At 58.4% G+C, this 17,709-nt stretch overlaps 6 protein-coding genes across 6 annotated transcripts; 5 read left to right on the top strand and 1 right to left on the bottom strand.

The window, feature by feature from the left end:
* Positions 1-659: 659 nt before the first annotated feature.
* GNI_152610 (NAD(P) transhydrogenase) lies at positions 660-2,333 on the top strand (the record flags this gene model as incomplete). Its single annotated transcript, XM_011134514.1, has 1 exon — positions 660-2,333. One exon carries the CDS (start codon positions 660-662, stop codon positions 2,331-2,333), a length of 1,674 nt encoding a protein of 557 aa, XP_011132816.1.
* A 161-nt stretch (positions 2,334-2,494) lies between these two features.
* Positions 2,495-3,334, bottom strand: GNI_152600 (hypothetical protein; the record flags this gene model as incomplete). The annotated part of the gene is made up of 1 exon (XM_011134513.1): positions 2,495-3,334. The coding sequence occupies one exon, from the start codon at positions 3,332-3,334 to the stop codon at positions 2,495-2,497; it is 840 nt and encodes a 279-aa protein (XP_011132815.1).
* Positions 3,335-3,568: 234 nt separating this feature from the next.
* On the top strand, positions 3,569-5,110 carry GNI_152590 (RNA recognition motif protein; the record flags this gene model as incomplete). Its single annotated transcript, XM_011134512.1, has 1 exon — positions 3,569-5,110. One exon carries the CDS (start codon positions 3,569-3,571, stop codon positions 5,108-5,110), a length of 1,542 nt encoding a protein of 513 aa, XP_011132814.1.
* Positions 5,111-5,255: 145 nt separating this feature from the next.
* On the top strand, positions 5,256-8,104 carry GNI_152580 (hypothetical protein; the record flags this gene model as incomplete). Its single annotated transcript, XM_011134511.1, has 3 exons — positions 5,256-5,798; positions 5,871-7,634; positions 7,847-8,104. 3 exons carry the CDS (start codon positions 5,256-5,258, stop codon positions 8,102-8,104), a joined length of 2,565 nt encoding a protein of 854 aa, XP_011132813.1.
* A 157-nt stretch (positions 8,105-8,261) lies between these two features.
* On the top strand, positions 8,262-14,605 carry GNI_152570 (hypothetical protein; the record flags this gene model as incomplete). The annotated part of the gene is made up of 5 exons (XM_011134510.1): positions 8,262-8,534; positions 8,604-9,043; positions 9,128-9,342; positions 9,388-13,832; positions 13,907-14,605. The coding sequence occupies 5 exons, from the start codon at positions 8,262-8,264 to the stop codon at positions 14,603-14,605; spliced, it is 6,072 nt and encodes a 2,023-aa protein (XP_011132812.1).
* A 118-nt stretch (positions 14,606-14,723) lies between these two features.
* GNI_152560 (hypothetical protein) lies at positions 14,724-17,702 on the top strand (the record flags this gene model as incomplete). The annotated part of the gene is made up of 1 exon (XM_011134509.1): positions 14,724-17,702. A coding segment is annotated over one exon (2,979 nt), but the record flags the coding sequence as incomplete, so codon positions are not given.
* Positions 17,703-17,709: the final 7 nt, after the last annotated feature.

The raw sequence follows: 17,709 nt of genomic DNA, 5'->3' as shown, positions 1-17,709 counted from the left end.
CGACGCACGGCGTGTGCGCGACTGACGCGCGAAGGGAGACGTTCGGCCGCGCGTTGGCGGTGACGGCGGCGCTATGTGGTTTGTTAGCGTTGAACTTGGTGACGACGGACATGGACTTGGTTACGTTGTGCGTCGTGTTGGCTTTGGCTGCGGTGGTGAGCTACCAGGCCGGATGGAGCGTGCGTTCTGCGTTGCACACGCCGTTGTTGTTCCTGACGACTGCGTTGGCGGGTGCTGGTGCTGTGGGCGCAGTGTTGGTCTTGAGTCGCCGGCACACGAGTCTGGTGCCGAACGACATGGGCTCGGGGTTGCAGAACCAACTGAGTTACGGTCAAGACCCAGCGCCGCATGCTCCCGTGCTGAAGGCGTTGCACGGGAACTCGCCCGCTGTCCTGCTCCTGGCGGCCGTCGCCCTCGGTGCCTCGTGTGTACTCCTCGCGACCGGGGTCGCCGTCTGTCGCCGCCTGCTCGCCTTGTTGGAACACGCCGGGGAACCTTGCGCCGGCGCGCGCGACTACCTCAGCGCGCTAGGAACCAGTACCCTCGGCACCGCCAGCACTCTCGCAGCGGGGACGGCCAAAGTCCCCGCTAGCGGAGTCCATCCCGCGAGCGGAGTGCCCGCCTCAAGTGTCCACCCGTCCAGCGGCGCGCACTCCATGATGACGAGTGCGCCGCCGGAGTTCGCAGCTGCGCGCGAACCGTGTGAGCCGGAGGGCTGGTTCCTAGTCGCCGGGGCTGCGGCAGCTGCGCTGTATTTGGCTGGCACGTTTGTGTTTGCCAAAGACATTTCGGAATTAACCTTTCTCGCCGCGGCGCTCTGCTGCGTTGCCGCAGTTGCGACCTTCGCGGACCTGCGCACGGCACGTGCAGGAGTTGCTCTCGCACTCGGTGGTGTGCTCCTCGGCTGCACGGCCGCGCTCGGCGTCGCACTGCTACCTCTCGCGCGTCACCGCGCGCGTTCCTGGGCCCTGTTGCGTGCGGCCTGCGAAGGACCCACGCTCGTCGCGGGCTCCGCTGCCGTCGGCGCAACCGCGTTGGGTACTGCGGCGGGCGCGCTGCTCGGCGGCGCCGCAGGCGCTGCCGAGTTGCCGCAGACGTTGGCGCTGTGTCTCGTGCTCGCGGGGGTCGCGGGTGCCGCGACGGCGTGCGCATATTTTGCCAAGTACGCACCTGACGCGGGTCGGTCGCTGGGTGTGGACTTGAACTACAACGGCGTGAAGGCGTTCTGTGTCCTCGCGGGTGCGGTGTTAGGCGCCATGACTGCGGCAGGTGCGTTAGTTGCGGCATTGAAGCTGCATGGTCTGGCACGAGGGCCGGCATTGCACGTGCCCGGTCGGAATAGTTTCGCGTTGGTAGCGTTCGGTGCTCTGGTCGTATTGGGGGCGCTGTTTGTACTTCCGCCGGACACGACTGGTTTGATTTACGCGCATTTACTATGTGGTGCGATCTTGGTCGCTGCGGGACTCGGCAGCCTGCTTGTCGTCGGTTGTGCTGTACAGGATATGGCCGTGTGTCTGGCGCTGCTCAGTGGTCTTGCTGGCTGGACGCTTGTGGCGGAAGGGTTCGCACTGGACAACTTGCTGCTGACCATCGTTGGTTGCCTCGTCGGCGTCATTGGCGGTTTGCAGGTGCGTGTCCTCGGACGGGCCGCGAATCGGACCCTCTCCGCCGTGCTCCTGGCGCACCCGAAACCCCTCACCGTGGTGGCGGAAACCACGGCCTCTATTGCGGCGGCGACTGGGTTGGAAGCTGGATTACTTGACCCGCGGTTGTCTAGGACACAGACAACGTCGGTGGAGGCCGTGGCGGAGACGTTGGCGGAGGCGCGGCAGGTGGTGGTCGTGCCGGGTTTCGGCCTTTCCATCGCCGGCGCGCAGTGGGCACTGTCGGCCGTTGTGTTGGCGTTGCTGAAGCGCGAAGTAGAGGTACACGTCGCACTCCACCCCAACGCGGGACGACTGCCCGGCCATATGCACGTCGTACTCGCCGAAGCCGGAGTACCCACCAGCATCGTACGCGCCATCGAGGTCGAGGGACCCCACGACATCAACCAAGACGTCAACCAAATCTTCGCACAAGCCGACGTCGCCCTCGTCGTGGGCGCACACGACCTCACCAACTCCGCCGCCGTCGAAGACCCGAATTCCGCACTTGCCGGCAAACCAGTTCTACACGTCTGGAAAGCCAAGAACTGCGTCTTCCTGCGACACCACACTCAAATGGACAACAACAACCCCGTCTACGCTAAAGAGAACGTCTCCGTCCTTCTCGGAGACCCAAAGCACTCACTCGAAGCACTCAACATACACGTTCAGAGCCACTCCCTCATCTAGAAAGAAGAGCACATGCACCGTGTGCTGCACACATGCAGTGAAAGAGTGTGCTGCGCGCACACACACAGAGTACTGCTGCACACGCGTGTGTGGAGACTGCACTGCGGTTTTGGATTGCCACACTGTTCATTTGCGTTGTCCTGCCGTTTTATACTGACATCCTAGACCGCGGGAACAAGACCTTTTCGTATCGCAGCAATCAAGTTTTTAAGAAGCTGCAGATCAAGGGCTATTTTTGGCGCAGTGTCTACAACCACCTCCCTCCCAGGCTTGCTCGCCGACTCCCGCTCTTCCCCCAACGATCTCCAGACGATTCCCAGATCCGACGACACGTCAGGTTGCAAGATGTCCAACGGGTCGAGACTCAGGAGCACGTTCCACAGCTCCATCAATTGTTCGAACCCACGTGCGCTCCACCTGCGGGCCAGACAGAGCTCGGCCAGTCTCTTAAGCTCCAGTTGCGCTTCGCCCGGCATCAGGATCTCTGCCTCTGGTGTGCTATTTGCACCGGAATTGAGATCAGGAACGGGGGTGGCGTCGGGGACGGGGTCTGGGTCTGGGATGGGGTCCGGGATGGGGTCCAGAAGAGGGTTGGCGGTCGCTGATTGCGGCTTGGCTGTTTGCGGTCTGGCATTGTAAAGTCTCTGTTGCAGCGCCCGTTGTTTCCGAAAGAGCGCGAAGATTTCAAGTAGTCGCGCGGGCAAGTCCTGATCGGCGAGGCCTTCGTCGCAAGCTGCGAAGTCGTCGAGCACCTGTCTTAGGTAGGAGCTCACAGCCTCGGGTGCAGCCGGGTCGGGTTGACTGGCGTACGGTTGACTGCCGTCTGCTCTATGTTCGCATTCTTTAGTCACTCTTCTAACGTAAATGAGGTAGTCCTTCACGCAGTCAAACTCCGGCTGGGGGGAGCCGGCATCCTGCGCTTTGGCCGACTTGGTGAGCTCACTCGGGCCCTGGACCCTGGGACCATGTGTTGTGGGAAGCTTCTGCTTCTGAGACGGCATTTTCCAATTGCAGGTTGCTGGAGGGTCTTGTGGGGGGGGGGATGGGTCTTGTGCTCGTTTGTTGTTGGGTTGGTAGGTTGCAGCCGGCCGGGGCGGGGCGGCGATTTTTATTTTACGAGAATGCAAGAGTCACCGCGGCTGAATGACGAATCCTCTACTGACCCTCTGGTTGCGCCGGGGGCGCTTGGATCAGAGTCTCCGCTTGGGGAGTCCTCGTTGGGGGGGCACTCACCTATGGGGGAGCGGTCTCCGTTGGGGGAGCAGCAGCCTGCCCACGGGTCGGAGCCTGGCCACGGGTCGGAGGCTGGCCACGGGGTGGAGGCTGGCCACGGGGCGGAGCAAGACCGTTCCTTCACGCCGAAGCTGGAGTTAGACACCGCACTGCCTTCCGACATAACACCGTTGGATCAGGACGCCAACCAACAAGGCCACGAGACGCCACTTCCCGAAGCTCACCCGACCTCTCTTTCCGAGAAGAGAGAGGACGCGTTCATCCAATCCACAGTACAACCTCAAGAGGAGGACACTCAGGTGGGCGGTAGCCAAGAGGGCAATAGCCAAGAGGTAGGCAACCAGGCAGCGGGGAGTACCCCAGAGGTAGGCACCGAGGCGGTGGGCAGTATCCCGGAGGAGGGCACGCCAGCGGATGAGTTGGTGGAGTCACAGGGCGAGGAGTCCCCGCACTTTAGCACGTTAACTGCTGCTGAGGGTCACACGGAAGCGAGCACTGGTCACGGCACCCCCACAGAGCCCCTGTCTACCTCACGAATCACAGAAGAGCCACAAATCACAGAAGAGCCACGAACCACAGAAGACACACGAGGCACGGAAGAGTCGCGAATTGCGGCAGCACATATCACAGACACTGCAGAGTCGCGTTACGAAGACGGACGGAAACGAGGCCTCGAAGACGCGGCCACGCCGTCCATGAAACGCGGGCCGGCCTGCACGCCACCCACCGTCATGGAGACACCCACGCCGGCTGGCGGGCAAAGCTACACCTCTTCTGGTGTAGGACCTCGGTCGGTGGAAGAGAACCGGACCACGCTATGGATCGGAGACCTAGAACGTTGGGAGGATGAGGAGTACATCTACAACTACTTCGAACAATACTTCCCTCAGTCGGTGACCTCAGTCAAGATCGCGCGCGACCGAGACCAACAACGAAGTCTCGGCTATGGCTTCATCGACTTCGTCAACCGCGAGGTGGCCGAACGCGTCCTCGCTTCTGCTGCCGCATTCAAACGGTCCCACGGCCGGCGCTTCAAACTGACCTGGGCCCGAGGCAAGACCCGCCAACCATTCAATCCCGCTGCGGCTCATAACAGAGGCATGATGGGAGTCGCTCCAGGCATGGCGCCGGGTTCTCCCGCCCCGTTGGCCGTCACGCCACCGCCCTTCGTGCCCGGCGCCGGGCCTGGACGATGGTGCATCGATATCCCGAAGCTGCCCAACTTTTGTACGCAGCCAAGGATCGTAGAAGCTGTCCTCAGACCCCTCTCGCTCGATACATGTACGTCCATCGAGCCCTATGACAATGAAAGCTTGCGATTAGTGTTTGCAACATCCAACGCCTTCTTCGCATTCATCGGCAGATACAGGGACGGACGCTTCGATATCGGAGGCCAGTCAGTCGCCTATCTGGTCCCCCCTGACGTCATGGAGAGATGGACAAGAATGTATGAGCAAAGCAGAACGCAACCCCCCACCAACACCGCCGCACCACTGTACGGTGGCTCCGCGGCCGGAATCACCTCCCAGTGGCACAGGATGTGATATATTTTCACCTTAATTTTTTTGCGATTTTGCGCGCGCGTCTCTTTTCGCGCACGTTTGCATGAAAAATTAAACCTTAATAATATTGGAGAATTTCATGATAAAGGCCAAATTTGATCGATGGAGGCCCTATAGTGAACTCATAATGATGATAGAGAAGGAAGAGGACCCTGAATTGTCCCTGTCCGGCCATCTTGAGAACGTGTTCTATGAAAAGACGAGGGATCAGAATGAAGATGTCCCGCTAATGCTGTATGCCACGTTTGAGGAGTGGCTGACGAATTACTGTGACCCGGAGGACGCCTCAGCGATCGTTGGTGTCGCCGGACAATTGGTCAGAGATGACCACCAAGCTAAGATCGGTATACCTCGTTCGGAATTTATTCTGCTTATGCTGACGATGCTGTTGCGAAGGACGAGTCCGCAGAATTGGGGCTTAGCGATAGCTACTCGCCAATTAGCGTATTTCTACTATCTGGATCCACGACTGGGCTTTCTGACGTGGGAGGGGTGGGAGAATCTCTGTGAGAGATCCGCAGAAAGGGAGGCAGCCGCTCCTGCGATGCCGGTAGCGTTATGGCTGCCTTGTACCCAACAATGTGGCACTACTTTACAACCGGCAAAACAGGAGATCCGGATGTTCTGGAACCAAAGAGGAGGGCGCATCACCTACGATGACTATTATGAAGTACATCATACCACCCGACACTCGATTATACACGTCCCCATCCCAGCTGCATTCCATATCGTTAATTGGTAGGCTTGTGAACAAAGATTAGTTAGAGAGCCGTTGGATATGTTCCATTGGTCAATGTTGTACAGAACCTTTAGGTGGAAGCACATAGAACTCTTCCAAAAGCCGACGTCCTTCTCTTGGCTGCCCAAAGCCGTCGTCGAGCGCTTCACTGGAACCAGCAAGACTCAAACACCGCTCTTTAACGTTCGGGCCCACACTATGTTTCTGCGCCGGAACAGCACTGGGGAGGAAGCTGGTGCCGTCAACGATACGACATGCCGAAATGACCAACGTGTTGACACCGATGATCACTGTGACCATGACCAACAGGTCGGCAACCAAGTTAATTCTTCGGAAATTAAGATCAATGATAAGGGCCAGGCGGAAGGTGGGGGGGAATTACGTCCCTGCAATGAAAACAAGCTGGGAGACGCGGGGCTTCTAAGCGCTCAACCCCCAAGCGAAGGAAGTTTGCCGAGCGAAGCGAAGAGTCCCCTCACGCTGAAGTGCTCTCCCGACCCCGGTGGAGTGAGGAGCGAGGGGCAAAAGCGCGCAGTGGACGACTTGTCTTCAGGGTCCGACGTTTATAGTCGACCATCCAGCACGCAGACCATCACCGAGAACACTGAGCCGTCCGGGTCCCTGTCAGTTAGGGAGAGTGCCCGCCGGATCGACGAGACGGCCGCAGCTGCCGAGCGGCAAGAAGCAGAAAGACGCCGGGTTGCGGAAAGAAGGAGATCGCAGCCGCACAGCCAGAACCAGCAAGCGAGCAAGGATCAGCAGTCTGGCAAGGAGGACCCACACCCCGACAAGGAGGACGAAGAACCCAACAAGGAGGATCAGCTGCACGAGAAGGAGGACCAGCAGTTTAGCAAGGACCAGCAGTTTAGCAAGGACCAGCAGTTTAGCAAGGACCAACTGTTTAGCAAGGACCAACTGTTTAGCAAGGACCAGAAACAGGAAGGAGCAAAGGTTTCGCCGGAGGCGATAACCGCGCTGCCTTCGTCCGCGGACACGTTGGATGGACGTCTGGCGTCCGTTAAGGAAGGGTTTTCCTGCGAGGCGGAAGGCCTCGGAGAGCGTGCGTTGGAGCTCAGCTGTATAGGCCCCGTTGAGCTGAGGCGGTTTTCCGGTGGTGACTGTGCGAAGTGGTTCGTGCGGTATGTGGTCCCGTTCTTGAGAGGAGAGGACTTCTTGCTGGGGCTGAGCAAGCACGAAGTGTTGAGTGACTTGATAAGCATGGGTAAGTTGACGTATGCGCACTCAAAGCAGGAGGACTCGGTGGAGGGGTTGAATCTTCGCGCGGGTGAGAAGCTCTGTGTGGTGGGTCAGGTGTGCGGCGACTTGGGGCGATTGCGGGAAAATCTGTTGGAGGTGCTTCCGCAGTTAGGGACTAAGTCGCCGTGTGACTCGACGTTGGACTCGACGTTCGATAACCTGCGCATCATCTTCGCTGGCAACAATTTGGGCGCGGAGCGGAGGAGTCTGGGGGAGGGATGGAGCCTGGGAGTTTTGTTGGTGGTGCTGGCGTTCAAGACGGGTTTCCCTTCGAAGGTGAAGGTGTTGCAGGGCCGTGCGGAGTTTGAGGACAGTGTGGTTTTGAAGGCGGATTGTGTGCGATTCTGGGGTTCTGTTGAGGGCAAGCAGGCGTGGGACCGCGTTTCGGATGTGCTACAGACGTTGCCGCTGGGTTGTCAGGTTGGCTGCCAGTCAGGTTGCCAAGTGGGGGCGGGACTGGTCTACGGCGGCGTGGTGACCGAGGCGGTGGCGACGACCTGGCCACAGCTCGTGCGCTGGCCGAGGCGGCCGGGGGTGCGCGCGGCGGGGGTGCGGCGCCGACGTACGTGCCGGGGTATCGAAAGAGGCTGCCGAGTGCGACGCAGCTGGACGCCGTCGTGGAGACGTCCTTTGCGCCCGCGGGGCCCGGTTTTGCTGGACTGGTGCGGCTGCGCCACACATCAAACTTCAGCTGGGTCGTCTCCGACGGAACTTGGACGCAGTTGGAGACCATGAGCGGCGTCCAGCACTTCGGGCTGCTCTGCTGCTGCGCCGGCCGCGAAGTCAGCTGCATCACTGCCGACCGGCAACCCTTCTTCCCCCAGGTGGCCGCCGCCCACAATGTCGCCACGGGCCGCGAAGTCAGCTGCACCCGACAGCCCCTCTTCCCGCAACTCAGCACCGGCGCCACGGCGTCGGATGCCAGCGAGAACGACAGCCCCGATAGCGTGATCGCCAAGTTCTGCGCCCAATGCGGGTAGTCTGTGCCCGGTGGGAGTAGCGTTTTTACACCGACTCCGTGTCCGCCTCTGTTCTTGGCGGCCTGGCACCTCGGAGCCGTGGGTGCGTCGGAGGTGCGGACGTCTCGGCCGCCCCAGCCCTTGAGGCGTCTCGTTCGGGGGATTTTTTGAGAAAGTGATGAGTCGAAATAGTTTGCTGGACCTGCCGAGAGTCTTGCCGGACGACCGTTGGCGCGGGTTGGTGGGGGAGGAGCGAGAGCGGACGCAGAGGCACGTATTGGAGTTGTTGGCGAGTTCGGACAAGGGCGACATAGGAGCCGTGTTGGCGATGCGGAAGTGTTTGACGCTGATGCGGCACACGATGGAGCATAAGACGGACTACGAAGAGGAGTGGTTGGGGACGGACGGGGCCAAGTTTTACAAACAGGTCATCCACGGACTCTCCAAATGGGTATGCTCCCTCTCCCCTTAATATTGCGTCTGTGGTTCGTCGGGTAGCTGGGTGATATTAGATTTGTAGTTGCTGGCGTCATTCTCTGTGGGTGAAGGCGAAGGTCCGAAAGATTTGTTGTATGGAACGATCTTGTGTCAAGTGTTGAGTAATGTGCTACGGACGGTGCTATGGGTGACCGATTACAAGCTGTGGCACGTGCCGGAGGATTATGAGGCCTTGGTACGGTTTATTGGGTTCCCGGTGAGGCCTGAATGGTTTTTGGATAGTATTGGCGAGAAGTATCGGTTATCGTTTCGGCGGAATGTGAACACGGGCGGGAAGATTTTCGAAGAGTGGTACAACAGCGTGATCCACCTGAGTCACTATTGCAAAGTGTTTTGGCCGGTTTTGGGTGGCCAAGTCTTGGTCGAACGCGCCCGTCGGGACGTGCTGGAAAGGACTTCTTCCAGAGCACTGGCTTACATGGCCCTCTTTGACAAAATGGTCAGTTCCCAATTCTGTTTCGAGTTTGTAGTTAGAGGTGATTTCGCGACATGGTGGAACCTATCCAGTCCTTGTTTGTCCAATTGGTGGGACAGTGTTTTCCTCAGGATATTAGCTAGGGCTGTCAAGTACGCGTGGGCCACTGGACAAGATGACTTATTCAAACCGTCCGCCCGGAAGACGTCCACTCAGAATATGTCTGGAGCAGGCGCTGCCGCCGGAATCAGTGGGAACACCGAGAACGTCCCGTTGGGCTTTACCTTCCTCCCCAAAGTCTGTCACATTTTGAGTCGAGTTGGTCTGAAGGTACCGCTGGCTGTCAGTAAACTCCAAATTTCGGAGTCGGATCATGATAGGCATTCTGCAGACCTCTCCATGCTAACCAAAGATGTTCCGAGTCCCATGAGATCGTCGAGCATCATATTTACATACCTGCTCGTGCCCAAGGCCGACAACGGTTCTATACCGAACGGCGATTTGGTCTGGCGGATTCTAGCATCTTTGTTTACTGTATTGGAGCCGTGCTCAAATCCAAGCGTGATGCTTGGTAAGTACGATAAGAGTATATCCCATTTCCTGTCTTACTTTTTGGATTGTTATGTCAAAAGGGTCGGAAGAGAGCGGTCATGGGTTTGCAGCACACGTGTGTGCGAAGCGCGCAAATTGGGTCCCGTCGAAGATAGAGTCATTATTGACATGGCATTCCCCCTATGTCGTGAGGGGATCATGAAAAAGAGTCAAGATACGAGCTCAAGATACGACTTAGCATTATCTCTTTTGTGCGCTCTGTCTCCTACGGAAATCACGCAGTGGTTGCATAGCAAGTTGTTGTCTGTTTCCGAGAATATAAGTGAGCCTTTGCAGCTATTAGTTGTGCTTCGATTGACGGCTAGATTCTCTCGATGGATCGCGTTGTATAGTCCAAGTACTATTTTGGAGTTGTTTAAGTTAATAGAGAATGGTTCTTTGATTGACGTGTCTGAGCAGATGAAGACCGTGGCGTTGCTGACGTGTTTCCTGTCTCTGTCTACGTTCATTCCCTTCTCCGAGTTCACCAACGCGGAAGGCGAGCCGGAGCAGGCGGACTTGTACGGAGTAGCGTTGGAGGACAGCTGGAAGCGTCTGCTGTTTATGTTCGGGGCCAAAACGGCGGAGAACAGGACGGTCTTTGCGAGCCAGGGAAAAGTCACGAACATTCGGAACTACCCGGATTGCAGACTTGCCGACACTAGCTCTAGCAGAACCGCTAATACTAATACTGGCGACGAGACGGAGCAAGATGAGTGTGCGTCTTACCAAACAGCGGATAACCTGCGAACGATGTTAGAACAGCGGCAGCTGGTGTCGGTGAGCGTGGGGCTGTTTGCGGAGACGTTGGTAGAGAAGTTATTGGCGGCGGTGGACCGGATGGGAAGCGGTTCGGACGCTTTGGACGACTCGTTATCGAATACGATTCAGTTGTTGTTTTACGCGATTTGTACGGACGGGCCGACGGAGTTGGTTGCCAATTTGAACGGTCGTTTCTGGCAGTGGGCGGCAGCGACTCCACGCGAATCGGTTGTCAAGGTCATCGCGGCCGTCGCGGGCGGTTTGGCGGCCAGTCGGCGTGTGGATGCACTTGCGATCGCACTCGATGCGACGGAGGCTGTGGCTGCGCGGCCGGCCGCTTCGCCGGCAATTTTGGAGTGGTTACTGAAGCTGTTGCGCAGTACCATCTCGATCGTGGACCGGCGACTGTTGTTACGGAACACTTTACGCCTTGCACGTCTGTCTTGGAAGCTTCTTCACTCTTCGGAAATGAAGGTCTTTAAAAACGGAACCGCCGTTCTTGCCGCGACCATCGGTAAACTGATGGAGACTGAAGTCCGTCCCTGGCGGCCTTCTTCCGCCTATGAATCACCGCTGGACTGTCTCGTAAACTGGCTGGAGCCCGCCGGTGCCTTCGAACAACGATGCAACAAACCAGTGATGGAATGGGACGAACCGGACGACCGAGCGCTCGACACTGCACTAGCACTCAGCACACTCTTCCTCGAACTCTTCACAGAGCTCCAAGACCGCCAGACCAATCCCGAAGCGGGTCGCCAGTTCGATGCCGCCAAGTTCGTCCGCGAACTCCGAGGCTTCATACGCAACAAGGATGATGCTTTACTCACACAGCTCGCTGCCCTCCCCACTGAGCCAACTGGAGCGGCGGAGACAAGTGGCGAAGCCGGAGGTGGGACGGAGTTGCCAGAGGCGCCGACGGTCGTGTTCCGTTTGGTGCGGTTGGTAAAGGTGACTGTGGGTTCTCTGTCTGCGGTGTTTGTTGATGAGCCGAGCAGTCGGTTGTGGGGTGCGACGGGAGCTGCGCACTGTGGTCGGGAGGCGGGTGAGACTCTACTGCGTTTGGCGGTGGAGTTTCTGTCTTCGCACGCGGCGGCATATGCGGGGTTGGCGGTGGACGCGGAGTCTCTTAGTGGAAGACTGGATACGGAAGTGGTAACGCAGGGTCAGGCGGGCACAGACCTGAGTAAACTGTTACAGAAGATGCTGGGACTGGTACGAGTGGCTGCGGCGCGACAGCCGCCTTCGCAGAAGGATGTGGAGCCGTTGAAAACAATCGAAGGTTGGAGTACCTTCGGCGTTTGGAGCAACCCATTATTCGGGCTACACAAGTATGCGGCGTTAGAAGGTGCGTGCCCCTTCGCATACCTCGAACGCGTCCAACAGGAGTGGCTGTATCGTGTGAGCTGTGCATCCGAACGCGTGCGCTTTTCTCTCGACCGTCGATGGTGTGTCTGTTTTGTGCTGGCCATGACCACTTGTGTGTACGCACAGGTGCGCGTGGCCGCACAGAAACTCCTCGGGCGATTGGTGGCCTGTCATGCAGGCGCGCGCACCCCCGTCATTGACGCACTGGTCGCCGAGTGGCAGCTCTGCGCTACGGAACCAGCCATCTATGAGGGCGCAGACGGCGCCGGCGACCACGGCGGGGCAGAGGCAGGTCCCAGTGTGACTCCCCGAGAAGGCGGAAGTGACGCCGAGGAGGAGGGTGTCGACTTGCGGAAATTCGTCAAACAACTTAGTGGGAACCACCTGGCTGCCACGAGTCTGGCAGCGACGACAGGACTGGCGACCAAAGGACTGGCCGCCACCAAGGGCGATTCTAGCATCGAGGAGTCGGAAGCCAGTCGCGCTGTCTCCGAATACAAGATCCACCGACAGATGACCGGCCTCATCTACGTACTCGGAGAACCCAAGATGATGCGTCGTATCATGGCTGCACCGCACTGGAGAAACCAGGTTTGCATGACTCTCGTCGACGCACTCAGCAGACCCGTCGAAGAAGCATCGCTTCGTCAAAGACTCCTCGCCCTGGCGCGGGCCACCGTCGACTGTCGCAGCGACTGCAACGCCGAAGACGACCGTCAGTTCATACGCACTCTTCTTGACAAACTCGACGAGCCGCTCCATTGGCGTTCACAAACTTATTGTCTCGCACTTGTCACCGCCAGCCTCCGCGCTGACACTCTCAGTCAGACGACTGAGGGCGCGAAGCTGGTGAGCAGGATCGTCGGATGGTACGTGCACTACGCGACGCAGCCCTCGCCGACGCCGAATATGGTCACGCTCTCGCTTTGCGGACTCTCCATCCTTGGCCGCCTCATCGTCAAGCATAAAGAAATCGTCTGCGACCAGGAAACCAAAGATCTCCTCGTTCAGAAAATTGACAAGGTGCTGGGCAACCTGAGTTTGGTGCATGTGCAAATAACGCGCAACAAAGACGGTAATGACTTGCTGTACCACCTATTAGTCGAAGTCATTCGATGCGACCGCTCCTGGCCGACAAGTCTGCTCGGCAAGTACCACAGTGGCTTCAGTCTGCACTGTTGTTGCATTTCACAGACATGCGTCCAACTTCTGCGACATTTCTTGGGCGAGGAGGCGGCGCTGGAAATATTGCGCACACGTGTGCTGCCCAATACTGCCCAGGCTTGGACGGCCGCAGACAAGAACAGCCCGTCAGATGAAGAGAGTTACTCGACGCTGGCGGAATTTTCGGCCGGACTACTGAGGGCAGCGCGCAAGTGGGAGCCGAAAAACATGAAGCGCATCTTTGAGTTGCTCGTTCCAAGTCTCAAGGAGACAATTGACGGGCAAAACGGTGACAGCAACATCTGGCTAGACTCGATGCGCTGGTGCGTCCATGGCGTCTTTGGTGGCACAAAGATGAAGAAGCGGACGATGGAGGACGATTTGATTGACGGCAAGAATTTCCCGAATGCGAAATGTTTCGTGTTTGGCGTTGCCAACGCCTACATCAATGGGCGCGCGTCCACAACCGAGCTGTTGCCAGCTGTTGGTGATTTCGACAAGTCTTCGCTCGAGTGGCGACGGCGCATGATCTTCCTGGCAACGTTCCATTACGACCTGAACAGCATTTTTTCGGAGGAGGTCGAGTGGACAAGGAACGCGCTGACTAACACCGACGGCAACCTATATCAGCACAAGCGAGCAAGAGAGACGCTCGCTCATGGCCTCGCTCAGTTCATCCTCTGCTGCTCAAGCACCCTCTTCGTGCGACTTGGTCGCACTGACCATCCCAGCATTGCTGTACACGAACAGTTCCTCAAACACTTTGAGGATGGCCTGATCAGCAAGAAGGACGCTCTTCTAGAAGCCCTCCGGCACTACCGACATAATTTCCAGGAAGACCCCGCTGCAACTTCACCCGACCCGGAGACGTTGGAATTCATGACTCTTGCTCAATGCCTGAAACACATCTTTACACATCCGGCCAGAGACGCTCTGTGGCCTCTTGCTGTACCCGTAAGCCCCTTGTTACTGGGTCCCCTCACCCCCTTGGCCCCTCACAACCCCCCCCCCAAGGAGTCATGTTTTAGTTGATGCCGGTGATGTTGGAAGCCCGAGGGTACGTGGAGCTGCCCGATATAAGTGGTCTAGGGCGTGCGGTTTCGGACTTGGTGTATTCCAATGGCACGTTGGCGTTTGTGCCGCAATTTAGACTGCCACTGTTGGATGTGTTGTTGCAATCCGATAATTCGAAGAAGTCGTTGTACCAATTGCTTGAGCTATTCATCGTCAAGAACAGCGTGACATTGGGTGTTATTGACATGTTGAATGGTAGTGCAGGGTACGATGTGGAGAAGCTGCAGAGCGTGCTGATGGAGGGGCTGAATAAGCCGTCGGTTTCGGACTACTCGGAGGCTGCTTATGCGGTTCTCTGTGCTGTGATGAATCAGCCGGAGCGTGCGAAGACGGCTGAGCAGTTGCTAGCGAGTGCTGGCAACCCGCTCGAGGTCACCACCCAGCAGTTGGGCTGTCTAATTGCGTTGTCCGTGTTGATTACCTCCTGCAACAATTCTTACGTGCCTTACTGGGTGCCTAAAACCATCACACAGTTTGCACGACTAGGAAACAGCAAGGCGCCCGATAGTTGCAGGAAGGCCGTCGAAAACTGCCTCCAGCTCTTCTTCCAACGGTATCGAGCAGATTGGGAGACCACGCATAAACTTCAGTTCACCGAACGACAGCTTGACCTGCTTTCACAGTACAGAGGCAGACCCATATATTTTGGATGATAGTTATAATAACCACAATCTGCTCGAAGTGTGCACTTGATGTGTGTGCTAGCTGTGGCTTGGTCGATGCAAACAATCGGGTCGGGACTAAGGTGCAGGTGGGATATTAAGTTGCTCCATGTTGTACGCCATTACATTCCATCTTGGAAGGATCATTGTGAAGCTATGGCGTTCTCGAACTGTGATTGTAGACCGATCATCCTCACCCAGAGTCACTCGCAAGCGGACAGGGTTTGATGTGCTGGAGTGGAGACGGATTCGGAAAACAGAAAAGAATCGCCGACCGGCCTGTAGTGGATTTTTTGACAGAGACGGCTCTGAGGAAAAGGACTACGATGGACGGGTTGGGGGACGGGTTGGGCGGTCAATTAATGAGTTTCATCGTCTGCTCTCAGCAGTCACGAACCACAGTGATGGGGTCAGCCGGGAAGAGAGGGTCCAGGATTGGACGCTGAACGGCGCGCCGATCAGCTTCATTTACCAACGCCCATGTGCTCCTATGGCAGCCGACCCGACCGCGGCTGCCATGTTAAGACACATTCTTGACATTGACCCCGACTGGGATCTGGGCTGGGGCGGTGGAGGAACGGGAGACATGTCGGACTCGACATGCAGCTGGGAAAGTGCTCGCAGCTGGGAATCTTCCGGCTGTGAAACCCACAACCAGCAGTGTGGGTATGCTCACAACGGACGTGAGGCGCGCGACGAATGTCAGGTCTATGATGCTGGGTACGATGGTGAGCACCGCGATGAATACGTCGGTGAGCGCCGCGATGAATACGTCGAAGAGTGCCGCGATGAATACGTGGGTGAGTGCCGCGATGAATACGGTGATGGTGAGTACCGTGATGAATACGTGGATGAGTGCCGCGATGAATACAGCGATGGACTTCGGCGGCGTTGTGAGTGCGGCGCTGCCTCTTGTGAGTCCGGCTCCGACACCGGTTCCGACTCGGGCTCCGAAAGGACCCCGCGTGTTTGGCGGCCTGCGTTTGTGTTGGACGTGCGCCAGGAGGACACGGGGCGCCTGGTGTTTCGTCCGACGCTGGCGTCTTCTTCTTCGTTTCCGGCGGAGTCAGTGAGCAGGGGTGTGTGTCGTGGACAGCGTGCGTGGCGAGTAGGTCTGTATGAGAAATGGGCGGCGATGGCGGCGGAGGAGTTGCCGGAACTGGATGGAACGGCGATGGCTCCGTTGTCGCCAGCGGGCGTGCGAGTGCGGGACGCGTCTCACTGGAACGCGTGGCCGGTGGCGCGCGGTTTGGCAACGGAGAATGCGCTTGTGAGTGCGTTGGGCGATCGTAGTGGCGACGTCTTGAGCATGCTGCCCGGCTACCGTGTCTCCTACGCCGGTCCCCTAATTGGCGGGGGCTGTGCCCGCTTCGAGTCCACGCCCACCGACATTGTACTCAATGCCGTCCTGACTACCGGACACAGATCTGGCACGCACACGTTCGAACTCTTCAACCAACTCATTGCAGACCTCTACGCACGACACCTCTCCGCACAGACCGCCCAACTCCTCTACAACCGCGCCGCCGAAGCCTGCACTGCCATCACTCGACTTGCGCGACACACTGACTCCGCAGACCTCGCCCTACGCACCTATGGCAAGCAAATCCGGAGCACTCTCCAGTTCCGCGAACTCCAACGCTCATCGACCCAACAGGGACGCGACCGGGACCGGGACCGCCGCCTCGCACAGCTAAACCAAGTCCTATGCTCCCCCCTCAGTTTCGCCACGCCCTATGGAAACCCCTACTTCGCAGTAGATCCACCACCCAGGGAGCCCGGTGCAACAAACTTGAACGAAGAGCACCTTCACGGAGTGTACCCCAGTGGACCGTACCCCTATGCACCGTATCCTTACGGACCGTACCCCTATACACCGTACCCCTATGGACCGTACCCCGATGCACCGTATCCTTACGAAGCCCGCGTATTCCCAAGCGGCCACCCTCCCAGCGGAGCGTACCCCTACGGACCTGAGGGCGAGGCGGAGGGATGTGAGCGGTTGTACTACGCGATCCCGGTTCGCCGGTGGCGGCCGAGTGACGTGTTTCGGATGCTGGAGTGTTTTGAAAATCCGCGGCGCATCTTCCTTCCGCCGGTGGCGAAGGACCTGAAGGGCGAGCGGGCGCTGTACCTGCGGCGACCGGGTCAACCACGGAACCGCAATATGGAGTTGGGCATGCCTCAGATCCCCTATTGCCCGCACGTCGTGGTTCCACCGGAGACGGGCGAGGTCTTTTTGCCCGCGGTCGAGTGTTGGAATGACTGGCTCGAGTCAGTAGACTACGCCCAACGTCTCGTCGACCTCGCGCTCGAGGACGACCGCTGCCGCCCAACCTGCGGCTGCGGCCGTCTCTGTCAGGCCTTCACACCCGAGGCGCGCTGCTACCAACTCTGCAAACGTCTCTACAAAACACTCGAACTCACCTATCTCCAGTTCCTCGGCAACCTCGTCCGCATTGCACATTGGAGTCTGCACTTGAAACAATTCGCCGAGTCCAGATCCACAGATCGCCCGGCCGTTTCCGCCAAAACTCGTTCCGCCGGTGCCCCTTCCGCCGAAACTTCCACCTCCGGGACTCGATCCGGCGACTGGCCGCTCTCGGCCGCGCTCTCCCACGAGCGGCGTTGCGGGTTGGTGTGGCACACTTGTCTCTACAGCTTTGAGTGCAGCAAAGCACAGTTCGAGCGGCTCGCACTCGAAACGGTGCCGGCGCTGTTGCCGCACGAACTTGTTCGGCATCACAAAAACGCGGCCGCGGCACTGGAAGAGCTACGGCCGGGCGCGCTCCCGCGGTGCAGCCAACGTCTCGCCGCCTTCGGCCTCAGCGCCGACGACCCGGCCACCTGCCGCCAGGAACTCGAACATCTCGCCCACGAATTCGCCGTCCGCACGCTCCGCCGCGCCGATGTCTACGGCTCCGCCTTCCTCACGCTCCCAAGCTCGCGTCGCCAAAAACCCGAGGCCGGCGGACACGTTTTCGTCCCCAGTTCCCTCGCCGTCGAAGAGGCTTCCCGAGTCGGTGTCGCACTCGCCTTCAAAGAAACCCACCTCCGCGAACGCGCTCGCCGAGGCCCCAACCCCCCGGTTCAAA

This window comes from Gregarina niphandrodes (genome assembly GCF_000223845.1).
Source record: "Gregarina niphandrodes unplaced genomic scaffold scaffold00043, whole genome shotgun sequence".
NCBI classification, from domain to species: Eukaryota; Apicomplexa; class Conoidasida; order Eugregarinorida; family Gregarinidae; genus Gregarina; species Gregarina niphandrodes.
The sequence above is the reverse complement of the archived record's forward strand: the minus strand, read 5'-3'. Positions and strand labels throughout refer to the sequence as shown.